The sequence below is a fragment of the Strix aluco genome, chromosome 7 (genome assembly GCF_031877795.1).
Source record: "Strix aluco isolate bStrAlu1 chromosome 7, bStrAlu1.hap1, whole genome shotgun sequence".
Lineage (NCBI taxonomy): Eukaryota > Metazoa > Chordata > Aves > Strigiformes > Strigidae > Strix > Strix aluco.
This window is the reverse complement of record NC_133937.1, coordinates 33,048,710-33,065,861: the sequence shown is the minus strand read 5'-3', so window position 1 is coordinate 33,065,861 and position 17,152 is coordinate 33,048,710. Positions and strand designations below refer to the sequence as shown.

General features: G+C 34.2%; 1 protein-coding gene across 6 annotated transcripts in view; it reads right to left on the bottom strand.

The window, feature by feature from the left end:
- Positions 1 to 17,152, bottom strand: part of ATRNL1 (attractin like 1) — a 574,237-nt gene that overhangs the window by 285,057 nt on the left and 272,028 nt on the right. For all 6 annotated transcript variants that reach the window (XM_074831353.1, XM_074831351.1, XM_074831356.1 and 3 more), the window contains exon 26: positions 2,063 to 2,141. In XM_074831353.1, the coding sequence (XP_074687454.1) occupies positions 2,063 to 2,141 (79 nt within the window). The remainder of the gene's footprint in view (positions 1 to 2,062; positions 2,142 to 17,152) is intronic.

The window sequence follows — 17,152 nt, the reverse complement described above, 5'->3', positions numbered from 1 at the left end:
AAAAATACTATATTTCAAACATCCAGGAAAGTAACCATGGAAAACAGACTAGACCACCTCAATTTGTAAACTCATATGTTCATATCTGTTCTTAAACATGTCAATAATACAACCTTATTAACATGAGAAATGAAATCAAAGTAATTGCTACATTCCATCACAATACAATTTTGCACAGAACTATTGATGAGTTAAGTATTGAGACAAATTCAAACAAAATATTAATAAGTTGAATAGAATACTGTAGTTTAAAGTAACTTTCATCTGTATTTTGCAAGTAATAACAAATATGTAAGCACTTGCCCTTAGAGGGAGAATATGCTTAACAATATTCATCCAAATAAAAAAATAGCTAAATGAAATAACTACGATAATATACATTTTTCTTTGTAGCACCAGTACAAAGCTAAACCTGGGCATTAGTATGCTATGATTTCAGTGAAGGAAAATTTTAAGTGCTAGTTACCTGGCACTTTTAAAGCATATATAAATTCACTGTAGATCTACAGTAAAAAAAAAAAAAAGTTATTTAAACATTCAAAGTGCCAGTATACTAAGAAACAATTAATTAGAGAAAGACTTGGCTATTTTTTTTAAATCTAGATTACACTACCATTAAGCAAGTGCTGTTTCCAAAAATTATCAAGAGTATAAGCTTCAAGAGATAAAAAGTCACTGTCTAAAAATTATACATCTTATGAGAACAAAATAAAATATGACAACTATCAGTATACAAAATGAAACGTGACAACTATCAGTATACATCATCTGAATAATGCTATATACATGTAGTAGTATACTTAACCTACATTTAATCTCATCTAAATTTAATAATTTGTTAAAAGGTAAGAACAAATATTTAGACCAAATTTTCCAACACAGCTATAACGATTTAGACAACAAAAGAATAAGGTGACTTTATGCATGAATATTTATTGAAGAGCTTCAATTGTGCCATGGTTTTAATGGCAAAACTACTGATACTAATAGAGATAGAATTTTGCTTAGAATAAAAAAAATTTACAAACAAAAAAGATAATTAAAAAAGAAGTATAAGCTCTTTGCAGAGAGGGTTGTCTCCTACTCTAAGTTCCAATGACTGTTGATAAAAACACAGCCTAAGTCACAGTATCAAATAGCTTCCTAGGAAGTTTGAGATGCTACTCTATGATCCTCTGTGTTCACTCAACTTACCAATGTTTTGCACTATTATTTTGAGATTACTGAGAGTATTGGGATACATTAAACAGCATAACCAGCCAGTCAAAAGATGTGATTATCCCTCTGTATTTAGCGTTGGAGTAGCCTCACCTTGAATACTGCGTGCAGTTCTGGGCTCCACAATTTAAGGATGTGAAGGTCCTTGAATGCATCCAGAGTGGTGCAACAAAGCTGGTGAAAGGGCTGGAAGGCATGTCCTGTGAGGAGTGGCTACGGACTCTGGAGTTGTCTAGTTTGGAGAAAAGGAGCCTGAGGGGTGACCTCATTGCTCTCTACAGCTTCCTGAGGAGGGGAATTGGAGAGGGAGGTGTTGATCTCTTCTCCCTGGGATCCAGTGATAGGACACGTGGGAATGGGTGAAAGCTGTGTCAGGGGAGTTTCAGACTTGACATTAGGAAGCATTTCTTTACTAAGAGGGTGGTCAAACACTGAAACAGGCTTCCCAAGTGGTCAGTGCCCCAAGCCTGTGAATGTTTAAGAGGCATTTGGACAATGTCCTTAACATTTTTTAACTTTTGGTCAGCCCTGAAGTGGTCAGGCTAGATGATCTTTGTAGGTCCCTTCCAACTGAAATATTCCATTCCATTCTATTCTATTCTAAATACCACACCATAAAGAAAATTTAGCTTTCTGCAATTTAGTGATGCAATTTGTTTAATTTTTGATAGGAGGAAGAAGAAAAATTTTCTTCTTCAGCATAAAAAGTCCAGGGTAAATAAAAATATTTAGAGGGATATTTAAATTGTGTACACAGGAGAAAGTGGAAGTGTGATTGTTCATCAAAGCTCTCAACTTATTCTGAAAGATAAAGCTACTACAATAATCTTAAAGTTATTGATACCTCTCTCCGTCGAGAAGCCCAACAGGTTTGTTTGATTTTCCAAACGACAGCAGCTACCAGCAGTAAGGATAAGAAACAACTGTAATTACAAAAAAAAAAAAAATAATTGTAACATAATAGTCTGAAAAAACTTGAGTTTTTAGGGTATCAAAGGTAACAAAAATACATTTAACTGTGGAAAAAAAAACCCACAAAAATAGAGGAAAACTAAACTCCACCAGGGTGACAAACACAGTCAACCATCCAAGTTCAAAGTGAAATGAGAATGCACACTTCTGATGCTGTGGTTGTCTCCGTAAAATGCTATTACAGTCTTCATTAGCATGGGATAAGCCCTATTACAACTATCCACATACCCACAACAGTCTCGACAAATATCTACTGTATTTAGCAGATGGAAAAGAGGGTGAACTACAGAAAAAAACGATACCAATTTATACTTCTCTCAGTTTGTGAATTCTGAACAATTTCCTGGGATGCAGGAATGATAACTACGCAGGGAGTATAATTAGTTTGAGAAACCAGGTTTGAACATGACAATAGGTTTGTTTTATCAAATTGAGTATTTCCATGGTAAATTGCCCAGGCAAAACATACCAAAGAACATTACAGTCACAAAGAACGTTACAGTCCCAAAGACAGAAGAAGAAAAAAATGATTCAGAATTATTAAACTTCTGCAGTTCACAATGAGAGCACATACCTTCTCTCTTGCTCAAATATTTTTGTATTTGTAACATTTAGTCCATAAAGGATTTTGGTCGAAAGATATTGAATTCTCAACCTCTTTTAGTGAATTTTGTATACTGGCAAAAAGCCTCTAAAGTTGTCACCTAATGTAAGCAGTCAGATCTTTCAATTTTTTTAGACAGTTTTCCATAAAAGTATCTGGATTTTCCAGCTGTGTGAAGAACTTTCAGTCATGTTAGCACATCTGCTGTACATTGTTTTCAATTAATACAATCCTATAACTATTGAATTATACTAGTTACCTGTATATTTTTTTTGTCAAAAAGCTTCAAAATGTATTCTTTAACTAATATGGGAAATAGAAACAATTCCCTGAAGTAGTATAGTTCAGAGGAGTACTGTGCATAAATGCAAAATATAATAACTATCCAAGCAGTAACACCAATGTTTCCCTATATCATGCTGTAAGCAGAACTGAAATTATGACCTAGAAGATACATCTTCAGAAGTAACAGCTCATGGCATTCAATTTTTACCCATAATATGGAGACTATTAGAAACCTGTTTATGGCAACTGTAGTTTAATGTCACTATTAAGGTAATGGAATGAAAGTGCCCAAGCATTCCTTGGTCTGCAAGCAACAGAATCAGCTGTACCACCAAATAGTTGACAACAAAAAGTACCATTGCTCTGAGTATGTTCAAAAGTCAGTCTCCTTAACACAAGCTTTCCTTGACTTCTATCAGCATCTTATTCACTTAAAAAACTTTTCACTACAAACTTTCGAAATTCTTTTTTAGCAGCTTCTTCTTTGAACACCCATGAGAAAGCCTGCCAGAGTGAAGCCAAGTTTGAAGGAGAAAAGTACCAAATATATAAAGTGGTTTGGACATAGGATGCTCAATTAAAATTAACAGCTTGGGCTTCTACTTAAGAGACTTAATTCTGTCTGTTTAGCTGCAAGAAAGCTGATTGTTCTGAACCTGAAAGGAAAAACTGGTTAAAGGATGTTTCTAGATGCAAAGTTTGACTTTCCTCTTAACAGCCAATGTCAATCACGATTTTTTTTATAGCAGTTTTTTAACACTCTTTGGGACTTAGGGATTTTTATGGAAAGCAAGATATATTCTCTCTCTCTCCTTGTAGGGTCAATTTAAATAATTCTTTGAGCTTTTATTGGTTCTTGGCACGGATCCTTTAAAAAACAAAGGTACTTGGATTTTGATTGGTTCTGATCAATGGATCAGAACAGTACGGCATATCTAAGAACCATTCTGCCAATAGAAAATTGTTGGAAGAGTCAAGGATCTGTAATAAAAGGATGTGAGAGGGCAAGTGCTAGTTCAAGAACTTCAGGGAATTCAAAAGAGAAATCTCAACCTTACACTTTAATGAATCTCAGGGTAAGTCATCTGTCTACATGGGTCTTCACTGAAAGGAACTAACACAGTAAGAACATTTTAATTGATACACCACTTTATTAACAGAGTATTTCTTACTAGAAGAGCTTCTCTTAAAACTTTTTTACAACAAAATATCTAAGTAGCACAAAGAATGTCATGACAGAAACTGATCATCAGAGAATATTCACCGTTTTGTTTAATGCATTACTCCAGTTGATGTACTGATTTCACTTTTTAAAATTTGGTTTTGGCTGTCTCCCTTTCTCCAGTCACCTCTGAAAGCAAGTACAAATTGACTGTGAATTTATACTTGGTGTCTAGGGAAATGCAGAACAAAAAAACCCCACTGACCACCAGAATATATCCAATTTTGCAGCAACATCTTTTAATCTTTTTAAACCAATAGCTGCTTACAAATACTATTTCCCTGAAATGTTTTCCCTACCATATACTGTATTGTCTAGCTAGTAACTGCAACAGATGCTTAGGGGCAACATCAGAGTACTGACATGCTGCTATAAATTAGCATGCTGTGCATGAAGTAAGGGTAAGGCATCTCATTTACTCTTATCCTCCTCTATACTCCTTCCAAAAAAAACTAAATTAGAGAAACATCGGCAACTCTGTTTAAAATTATGAACTCAAAGCACCTGGAATTTGAAAAAGATGAATACAGTCAGAAGAGCTGGACAAAAGAAACTAAGCGAGCTTTGCACTGTGTGATTGCTTCATTATGACTAGGAACTGGATCTCTTTCCTTCGAAAATTATGTCCTTCACTTTTATTAATTTCTGGAACAATTCTCTTAAGCTATTAGAAGAAAAAAAATGAGAGTTCTGGCTGAAAAACTTCATATAAATTGCTTCTGTACTCTGTACATCAATGGAGCTGGGTCACACACTGAACTTTCCTGTCATCAGTCAAAACATTGTTTAGTTTACATGCAAAGTCAAAATCAGAAATGACTGTTTCAAAGACACACCGATAAAATAAAATAATATAAATCACTGCAAACTACAGCATTGATAATGTGAATTGTTTACTTAACACTTTTGTATGATATTTTATTGGCAAGTAAACAAGAAATATTTTATTTTCTTCTCTGTTTTTTTTTTTTAAATATAAATACTCAGAAGGAAAAAAAGTATCAAAATTCATGTTAATGAAGAGAAACAAGACATAGAAAATAGATTTTGTCAAACTAACCTGGTTCCAGACCGGGGTGAGATAATAGCCTTGGTTTATTTAGGGCAATAAAAATTAAAGCTGACTGCAAAGGATCTCACAACATTGAAAGACTTGGCAATAAAATAAGAGAATGAAATTCAGTGCCAATGAACTGAAAGCAATGTATACAAGAAAAAACCAAAACTCTCTAGCTACAAATACACAATGATAGGTTCTAAATTAGCAATTACCACTCAAGAAAATGGTCTTGAAGTCATTGCAGATAGTTCTTTGAACATATCAGCTGAATGTTTAGTGGCAGTCAAAACAGCAAATAGGATGTTAAGAGAGATTAGAAAAGGAATAAAGAACAAAACAGAAAGTATTGGGATGCCAGTGCATAAATCCATAGTATATCCGTATCTTGAAGCACCCATCATCTCATCTCAAAAACACTATGTTGAACTTAAAAGGTATAAAGGAGTACAGTCAACTGGGCTAGGGGAACGTAGCGGTAGTAGAAATAAGCTCTTTTCAGTTTTGAAACAATAGGGAGTGGAAGTGAGACATGATAAAGATATTAACATCATAAAGAAACAGTATAACAGCAGGACAAACATAGATGGATGCTGTCCAGTCCCCCAGTATACTTCCTAGCTCCTTCTTGTGACAGAGATACAAGAAAAGAAAGCACAATTACAAATAGCGTGGTAAAACAGAGATCAGTGCAGTGCATAATAAATGAATTAAAAATTGGCCAGCTGACAGCTAAAAAATGAATTGCCAGAAGGGGACCAACATCAGAAAAGGAAACTTCTAGATGGGTTTGCAAGGTTCCCAGAGCATCAGATCCAGTCTGGTTTGACAAGACTGATATATAATAGTGGAGAGCTCTATGCATGACACAAAGACTGAAAAAGAAGTGGTTAATAGTAAGGAGGACAAAGAAATCACACAGTGTGCCAATCGGTCAATTGTACCTATTTCAACAATCATTTATTTATTTATGTGTTTTTAAACACAATCACTGCTAAGTTGTATTTACAAGGATAAGGAATCCAGGCCTCATTTACAGAGCAAAGGATATATATTCCCCTTGTAATGAAGAAATTCCCAAAATAATTTAGAGATCAGTGAGAATGACCAACTCAGTATTAATTGCTGATGGGATGATGAAACAAAAAAAGTTAAAACAACCTGAAATATTCAGGTGTGCAGTAGTAATCAGTACTTGGGAGATGAATTTATCACTCTAAAAAGTATTGCCAAAACAGATACTATTAGACTTGTTCTTGAAATTCTGGTATTTGCGGTTTTTTAAAGGAGGTTGGAAACATGGAGAGAATAGAAAGAAGAATCATAAAAAATATTCAAAGGTTGGAGAAAATCTTTTACTGACATTGATGTAAGAAGCTCAATCATTTCACTTTTCAGAAAGATCAAGTGGTGACTTGCCTACAGCGAGTATAAATTTCCATGGGGAGAAAATACCAAGGCTCTCATTCATCTAGCACAGAAACACATGGTAAGAAACAATGGCTGGAAGGAGACACATTTGAATTAAACTCAGACATTATTATGATTTATTTTCTATATCATAAAATAATGTTACATATACTGAAAAAAGATTTTACTATGATGCAATGACCAGATAACCTAAGATACAGAAAATGGATGGATGGTAAACAGGGAGTACCAAAAATAAATGTGCTTACACAGACTCATCCACATGGTCACAGATTTGGTCCACCATTTCTGAGTCTCTAGTTGAGACTCTGAATGACACCCGAATAAACAGATAGCTGCCTTTGCAATGCAGATGGCTTATGAAATGCTGACCCAGAGTACAGAGCAAATGATTTTCTGCACTTCTAAATGTAAATCTTCTCAATAAGACAATTATCATGCTAAGATACACTTAAAACCACAGCAGGCCAAGCCTTATTAGGATTTTGTAGTCTCTGGAACAAAGAAATCATCTGCCAGAGGATAATGACATAGTTTGCACAGTTGCCCCTTCAAACCATGTGGAACAAAATAGGAGGAAACACTAAAAAACATGCTTGAAACTGAGCACTTCATCACTGGTGGCGTGTATTACAGGCTGATTGAAAGTTATCGTCTTACTACTAAGTAAGAGACAATAAACAATTAGAGAATGGATGAACTGAAGAGGAAGAAGCCTTGAGCATAAGTAATTTATGTCCAGTGCAGAGGAAAGTGGCCAAGAAAGGGCTGCAAGAGAAGAACAGGTTGTAGCAGTAAAGTCTAGACTAGGCAGATGACCTTCCCAGAAGAGCTCTGAGTAGTAAGAAAAGAGAAATACCAATGTAATAGAACACAGAAAAGGAAAACTGCAAGGAATAATTACTGCCTGCATAACTATTTTGCAATATACAGAGTAAATTTTTAACTTACAGAGGTCATATTTAGACATATTTAGTGCAGTTCACAGACCTGGGTGAGGAGTGAGAGGGCAGTGTTTCTCATAACTGAGAAATATTCTTTTTTTTTTTGGTTTGTGTTTAGAAGGCAGAGTGAAAACTGTGAAGAGAATTAGTGGATGCGTTGCTGGTTGGTATGTGCAAATTAAAACAAAACCTGTACATCATTTTTAAAGAAATTCAAATTGCAGAGATAAATACAAAGGAAAATCTGTAAAATTTAGTGGTCAGTATGGTTGGACTAGATGAATTAATGACACATTTCTGCCTTAAACTCTATAAATGCATTATAAACACACCATCGAATTCCTTTTTTTCATTACGTATTAATGTCTATAAGTTAGATATTGTATCAAAAGAGTACTTGAGTTAAAATGAAATAATTTACTTATTTTTGCAGTAATGTAAAATGAACTATTTCATGAATTAAATATAAATATTTTAAGGACCTATATTGTAAATGGAAGGTAAACAGAACAAAACAAAATGTTCTATCCTTTGCTATTTCTTTTCTCATTCTCTTATTATTTAACATGCAAAGAGAAATTAAAATGTAAACATTCATAAATGAGTAATTGTTGTTTCCATGATTTTACTTAAGCCACTAATTTGCATAATAATTCAGTATAAATTTCCATATTGGATGAAACAAAACACTTTTCCAAACTTTACCTTAAATCTAGTATACTTTGAATTCTATTAAAATTAAAATTTTTGTGGGATTCTACTTCGAGCACCAGTCACATTTACTCATGTTACGATGGGACAAAGTACAGTAGCTCTGCACAGATGAGCATGGCACCCAGTCCCTAAGATATCACCAGTTAAGCCCACCTTGGGAGCAGCATATCCGTGCAGCACAGTTTGTCAAGACTGTTCTAAAAAAATCACAAGAAAACCAATGGTCAGTTAGCTTCACCACAGCACCACACCAGCACTGTCATACTGTCACCATACTCAAACATGTGGCAGGCATGTCCTCAAATTCCTAGGGGAATGCCTGTGTGGCTGGTTTTGTGTGGATTGTGAGCAGGCTTTTGAAAGACTTCCCTGATTGTCACCACTGTTGTGCTTTGCTCAGACTGTGGAGCATCCTTGGAGCTCATGATGCAGAAGCTGAACTAGAAGATGTGCAATGTACACTCCAGACACAAATGGCCTTCAGTCCATGGAACTAAACTAGAGCTAGTCAAAAGTGAAAAAAATGACAAGATGCATGTAGTGTGTATGTCAGGTTCTCAGCATCATTTTACTCAATAGATGATTTCCTATTTGTCCACACTGCTTACTAATAGAGACATAAGCACCCAAAGATTACTTTCATAAAGTTATTTAGGTGCATAGCAGGCTCACTGACTGCCCACATGTGTATACATACACATATTTTAAAAGCTCCTCCCAATTCTTTTTCTGAAAATAAGAGTTGGGCCATCAAGTCAACTATTGCTTAATTAATTAAACCTTGCTGTGCTGAGAGAGAAAATAGTTAAAAATCCCTCTAGATCCACAAACCTCTTGCCCGTTGATCTCACTTTGTCAAGAACACACAAATGTACACTTCACTAAACAGTAATCTTAACAGTGATCCTACACTGTATTAATGTTTCTCCATACTAACTATGGAATTTTTAACCATGAACAAAAATATTAGTAAAAAAACCCAATGACAAATATTTTTAATGTAGATACATGCAAAGAAAACAAGTCTCATCTCTAAGTTAACATTTTTAACTTAATATTGCAAATGTTTCCTAAGAGATCATATATACTGTTTTTCTAAGAACTGTTTTTCTGACATATTATTTACTATCTTTTTATTGGCAAATAGAGCAGATTTTAATTGATATGTTATAAAGCAAGCACAATTCTAAAATAAAAATAATTGAACAATTATTTTTCTAAAACCATGTCTTCAAATAGCAATTATTGTCACAGCAATTGATTTCTTTCATTGTACTTGACAAGAACATTGTGTTTATGATTATGATGTGCTAGGTTCAGCCATCCTTACTTGTGTTAACTAATATACACATGACAAGCAGCTTCAAAGATTTCAACGGGATTATCTGAAGTACAAAGCATTGTAAACATAATATTAGAAGTCTGATATGTATGAGAGCAGTATAAATTTTTTTATGTTTTTAATTATTAATTAAACTGCTTTGAATCACAGTTTTGCAAACACTGTTATAAGTAGGAATATTTAAATGATTAGCAATTCTGAACAACTCTGGGAATGAAGTGTTACAGTTCCAAATTAAAATGTGAAGAGACATAGAGGAAAGTAGTCTTGGCTAGCATTGGAGTAGGATGTGCAGCTTCCAGTCTATGGTAATGCAGTGTGTGGGGTCAGGTAAATAAATCTTGACTGACCCTGGGGAGCGAAGACATATCAGCCAGTACTGCTTGTTTCCTGGTCTAAGAGCTCTGGCTGCCACAGCCAGGGAAACACGCTGCCTACCAAGCCAGCATTACCGTCTAAGTGACTCAGGAATGTTCTTCTGTTATTCTTGCTAGTCGTGAGAAATGATACCAGCACCAGCAGCTCCATGCACTGGCTGCACCCCACACTCAATTTTCTGGAGCAGATCAGCTAATAGCTGCAACCTCTCCCTCTTCAGCTACATATATTTTATTGTTGCACATACTTAAATATGGCAGGGTTTTTACCATCAGCTTAGATCTATGTCCCATTCTGAGTCAGATTTTTCCTGCTCCTGTTGTTTTAACAAAGCAATAGCTCCTGAGCTCCAACTTTTCTTCCACAGTTTCTCCACGAAATAAAGGAACCCAAGGGAAATTTAATTCAACTGTGAACCTTCAAATCCAAAAGCCATAAAAAGGGTTCAAGCCCTCAGTTCTTGCTTTCCAAACTGCGAAGTGAAAGAAATGCCTGAATAGGAAGTAAATTATCTAAGATGGTATTTAAAACTTCAAGTATTACCGAAAATCATTTAAATGCAAATTTGTATTTATTTATTTGTGTCTCAAATGGAATTCACACAAGTTAAGCAACACTTTTCAAGTTCATTTGAAACTAATTACATGGATAATTCTTCTTATCCAGATGACAGTGATTAAAATGCTATTTTTGGATGCAGTCCTGAAAAATCTATATGTTCCCATAAATAAATCTTACATGAAGTGTCTCATGAAAGTCACATAATTGCCCCTAAAATTCACTTCTTACATGTCTACAACTACCAACCTTATAAAAAACCAGAATAACAGCTAAAGAGAAATATATATGGTCTTCTACCAATCTCCTAGGCAGAACCCTATGCTTGGTAAGAATTGAAGGTAAAGGATATCCACATCAGATTTGTTTTACTGTGTCATGGTTGATCAACAGGAACAGCACACAGAGATGCAGTTCATAAAATTAATGACCAAGGTTTTAAAAGAAGATACACAAACATTACAAGGGCATAATGGAAATACCTTAGCTCATGGATTAAAAAATACATTCATATATGGAGAGTCAACTGAAGCCATTTTTCTTTAATATATGCAAAACTTCTTAAAGATGGTTATAGAAAATCTGTATACCCTTTTCTACAGTTCACACAGCAAAGTAATTGCTATGAACAGCTCTGCAGGTGCAGAAAACACTAACACATAGTTATTCTAAGGTGAGAAAAAGCTGACAGTGTATATAATAGGGATCAGAATTTAGAATAAACTCAACTGTAAATGTTATCAGCTTTTCCATTTATTTATTTAACATTAAAAAAAAAAAAAAAAAAAAAAGGAAACCCAAAAGAATAGGATTCAAGGATTTCAGATTCCTGCATTTCAACATAGTGTTCTTCAATGCCATCCTAACGCCTATCAACAGTGCAGACTCAAGTTATACTCCAAGGAAACATCAAACCTTTGTGAAGATTTCCACCTAGTATCAGAGCAGTTCTTTTAACTGAGGAGAACAGAAGACCACATCTAAAGAATTTCCTACCCTGGTGTAGGAAAATACTACAATTACTATTTTCATAACATCTGTCTTAGAATCACACACAAACAATATTTCTGCTTGGAAACAGATGTAACTGGTACTTATCTCACTTAGAATGAAATAAAAGGAAGAATGAAGACTGAGATGGAGCCACAGAATGAGTGCTTGGGCTGTTGAGTAAAAGTTCAGTTCAGAAAGTATATGTCAACACATTCTCTTTCCCTGGTAGATGAGACATTGATCGCTGACGATCCTGAGCTTTATAAATGACATATTTTCAGAGACAATAGGTTAGGGGGGACCTTACTCCCACATTATAAATTCCTGGTTTTCTCTATGTTAAAATCAGAGATTAGAAGTTTTTGTGAAGTAAAGAGAAGTCTGGCAGATCAGAGTAACAGATCTTTCTACAGAATTTCATCTCCCACAGAGTAGATGGATATGAAGATGAAAATTTGCTTCTATCTTGAAGGACTATTATTGACTATGGCGGGAAGACTGTAAAGGAATTCCTCACAAATAGTCTTATTCCCTGGTCTTATTGAGAAAAATACCTGGAAAACACAGAGATATTGTAACTTATAAAGAAAAGAGCCCTACTAAAATCTCAGACACAGTCTAGCTTTGAAGATGTCACATAACTGCATCACTACACCGATCACTGCAGGAGGCACATTCAGACATGAGCAAAAATTCTTCAGTGAATTTATTTTTAAAATGGCACATAGTGCTTAAATCTCAGAACTTGACATTACATCAGTAGTACTCAGGTGGGCATGGAATTTCATATCCTCAGCAGTATTTGATCCAAGCATCATTTTTTTAGTGTATGACCTGTGCTACAGCTATATCTTAAAGAGTATTCAAAGCAAAGTCCCTTTAAGAAATCACATTTTATACAGCTATGCTCAATCTTCTGAAACCCCAGATGAAGCAATTTATTTCAACTCCACAAAGGCAGCACTACCTTTAGATGCTTCCTGCACAACTCTAACCTGACTGTGATCATGAGATGATACTGTCAATCCAGTGTAGCTGGATTCTGTTGCATGGTTTGTACTTTTTTTTCCCTTTTTTTAGGAATTCTCATTAACTAACCTTCAGGCCATCTGTAGCTGCCCAGCCAGACAACAACCAGAAAATAAGTAATGACGTTTGTCATCCAAGATCACTATTATTTCCATAAGGTCAGTCTGAAATATCCCAATGATATTATTTTCCAAAATATCTGGGAAGTTTGCACCACAGCCACCTGGACCACTTATGTATGTACACTGCGACTCCGCTCAAAAAAAATTTAAGTATACCCATGTGAAATATATGTGAATATATATTTTACATACATAAAAATAAAATTATGTAGGTATTATGGGAGAAGAATGGAGTTATAGAATGATCCTTTTACTGCTTAGATAAATAGCAATATAAATAACAACAACAAAAAATCAAAGAAAAGTCTATGAGCTGTCTCTACTCAAGTACTTCTACCCAGAACACCTATACTGAGTGGGGCAGCACAGTATTCATGGTAGGCATCTAGGGACTGATTCACCCCAACACTGACACTTAGTAGCACAATGCATGCCTGTGTATACAACAAATTATAAACAAAGGATTAGATGGACAGGCTGAGATGCTCCAGCTGTTTTGCATGTAGAGTGTAACTTGTTTTGAAATAATGAAGATTTATTGTAGTAAAAGATGCCTGTTGCCTTTAGGTGTCCTACTGGCTGTGGTAAATGTTTTTGATGGTAGCAGCCTTTCTGTTTTGAGACCAGTTTTGGCAGTGGAGATCTGCAGCATTTCAGAGGAACCAAAATAAAGGTCATGGGCAAATTAAAGTAGTAACCCTGTGCCATGGAGCTTTCTGACTGGTTTCCACAGGACCACTGGATGTTGTCGCACAGAATGTTTGAACTGCTCTACTGAAGTTACGAGAAATACATGAAAGGGAAATGAACCTTAAAAAAGCAGCATACTGCCAAAAGCACACTGTAAAATGTCTCTAGAGGAACACATTTAAAACTACTATTAAGAATGTAACCAAAATAATTTTGCTGAGGAGGAAGAGCAGCAAAATTAAATATACTAATAAACTAAAACTTCAATAATGGTATTGATAAAGCTTCACAATTTAAGCTCTGAATGACTAAGTGAAAACAGGGAGATAAAATTATCAATGGTATCTACTGCATTTTATATAAATTATATTATAAAGTAAAGCAGGATCAATGAAATATCAATATAAAACATATTAGTTTATTAGTAACAACAGCTACCACATCCCTGTAAAATTGTTTATTAATATATATAAAATGTAGAAAACCAACTTAATCCTTCATTTCCTGAGGCATAAACTCCAAATCCTATAATAGTTTAAAATCATCTCTGACAACTGCCCCTACAAAGCCTGGGTTTATTGGTCTTTGATGTGCAACGAAACATCACACTACTTCCTGAAGGTAAGGAAGAACAAAGTGTTTTTGAGTGGGGAATCTGTTATTTTCAGGAAAATGATTATGAAAAAAAAAATATTTTTTTCATTATATATGTGTCGAAATGTTATAGAGAATGTAGGGGGGTTATAAACAACTACATTAAATAATTATTAAAAAGCAACTATACGATGTATAATGCACACATACATATTTTTATATTTGTATTTTCCTACATACATAGTTCATATATATATACACATAAAGATGTCTTTTCATATTAAATATACCACAAGCCATACCAGAAGCTACAGTAGTAATGTATGAATGAATGATCAATTATGCAAACAGCCTTTATATACAACTAAAAAGGGAAAAAGGATGCAGAGTACATCAGGACGCTATCCGAAAGACCAACATTCACATTTCATTCTGCCAATACAATATCAAATAAAAGTGAACCACTTAAAAGGACTCTAAAATATATTACACAATAAAGCTCTAGATATGAACTTTAACTCTCGGCAGTTCTTCCTTTCACCTCTTTGAAGCAGCAAATAAAGAAGATTTACAATCAAAGGGGCTTAATCTAACATAAACTGAAATTAATCTCCATAGAATAAATAGAACGTCACAACCATAAAGTGTGATTATGTTTCTTTTACTCATAGAAAAGACTATCATATTTCATATAATTTTATGGGTTTGCCCTTCATGGGTGAAATACTCTATATTTCTCTCAACAAGTGATATTGCACATAAAAAACCCAGATCTAAAGAGGAAAGAAAATAATCTATGTCCATTAAATTTGCATACAAATCATGAAATACAGAATTTAATATTTTCTGCAGTAACTTTCAAGAATAATTAGAAATTGAATATGGTTTTATTTCAAAATAGTGGTGCTTTCACTTCAGTTTTTTTGCAATTATTTTGCTGATTTATGCTAATTTAAGATTTAAAATTAAGGGAGAAAGCTATTCATTTATTCTAATCATGATCAATTAGCGAATTCAGGGAATAAGGACTGCCAAACAATGCCACATTTCAGCAGCCTTCCACACCAAGAGATTAATACTTCAAGAAAATTTTTTTATGCTTTCCCCTCATTCTTTTCTTTCACTGTACTTTTTCTCTAGTGCAGATATTGCCCTTTGATAATAAATCACAGAAATATAAAATACATTTAGAGTTTCACCAAGTCATGTCAGCAATTTTTTGTGTATTAGACTAAAATATAATAAAGAAATTTCATACATTGGTGAAGAACTTTTCCCTTCATTACATAACATTTCCAATACCTTTTCCAAAGAGGCAAATATATTTGAAGTGATAGGTGTAAAAAAAGTCATAGCTCTCCTTCTTAAAAGCCGTATTAACATGAAATTTTCCTGAAGACAGAGTAAGGATTTTTAGATTTCCAGGGCAAAGAAGCATCATTATTGTTCTGTAATTGTACTGTATAAAGAATACAAAACTCCTGATTCCCCTCAACCTGATATTTAGAATTTTGGCTGAAAAGCCTCAAGACATGTAAGGAAAGAAGTATAATTTTGAAACTATAGAGTGTTTTCCTAAAATATCACAAAAAATGTTGAAAACATAGAAAACTAATTATGATATAGAACATAATTGGCCACATATGCAGATTAAATTCAGATTTAAAAGTTTAAATAAATGATATAACTCCTTTTTAAATGTGTAATTTTTAGTGCGGCTTTTGGAGTCCACAGCAGAGTTTCCATAATTTTGCTTCTTATTGACAAATTGTAGCCCCCCGGCTTGAGTCCCAATAAATAAATTTAAAAAGCAAATATCTTCCACAAAAATTGCTTCATTTGCTACCAGGAAATTTTACTGGAATATTTTTATTAATATTCCATTTAAAAAGCTCATTAGATTAATTCCTTTTAATTCAGATGTCTCTTCTCAAAAGTAATAATTAGATTTACTATTTTGGTATCTATTAAATCCACAGCATAACCCACAGTCTAGCACTCTCTTTTCCCTCTTTCTGTGATTTATTACAACTGAACACAAGGACCCTGAATATTTCTCTACTGCCATAAACAGATTGCTCATTTCTTCGATGTCACTCATTTCACAGCATGCCATACCAACTGCGTCTGCAGAGATAGACTGGCAGAGTGCTTGAGAAAGCTGCTTGTCACATGCTATAATGGACAATGACATTATTGCCTAAAGGAAAACCCTAATATTTTTTATTTCTTTTATTTTTTGTTATTATTTTTCTTCATCAGCTTTTGCCCCACTTCACTATACACTTACATCTGGAAACAAATTTCTGAAGTTAACTTTGCAACTAGTACATATACCTTGTCATAAGAAGACAGAATTGCTTCTCTTTTGAATTAAAACGACAAAAGCAAAATTTCAAGTCCATTTATCACAGATGACAACCTGCTCTTGTTCTTTTGTTTAAAGTACTGTGGACTGGAGTTTCATAAAAAAGTGACCAGGATTAAGCACTCTAGAAGACAAATAGCTGCGAGCGACAACATTCTTTTAGTCTAAGAAAACAATTGACTAATCAGATTTAAGAAAACACATTATAAAATGTAGGGAATCAAAACACGAACAACATATGAATTATCCATGATGCTTCTTAGGAAACAAAATACAATGCAGCTGTAAAAAGACACATCCCTGAAAGGAGAACGTCAGAGAACTGTCTCAGAGCAAGGGAGCCTGAAAAGTACTGAGTCTTCAAAAAAAGACATACTTTCTTCAGGAGTCTTGGGAAGTATATTTCAGGTGCCACCTTCTGAGACCTCTGCAGTGAACATTACTACATAAGTAGCAGCTTTGATTCCAATGAGAGTTTATAAAAGCAGAAGTAGTGACAAAATGTTTTTTGGAGTGCTAGGCTACAGCACCATACACAAAGAAGAGTGCAATTTAAGATTTTCTTTTTTATTTTTTTTCCTCTAAAAAAGACTAGAAAAAAAGAAGAAAATAAATCTTTCAAATCCTGTGA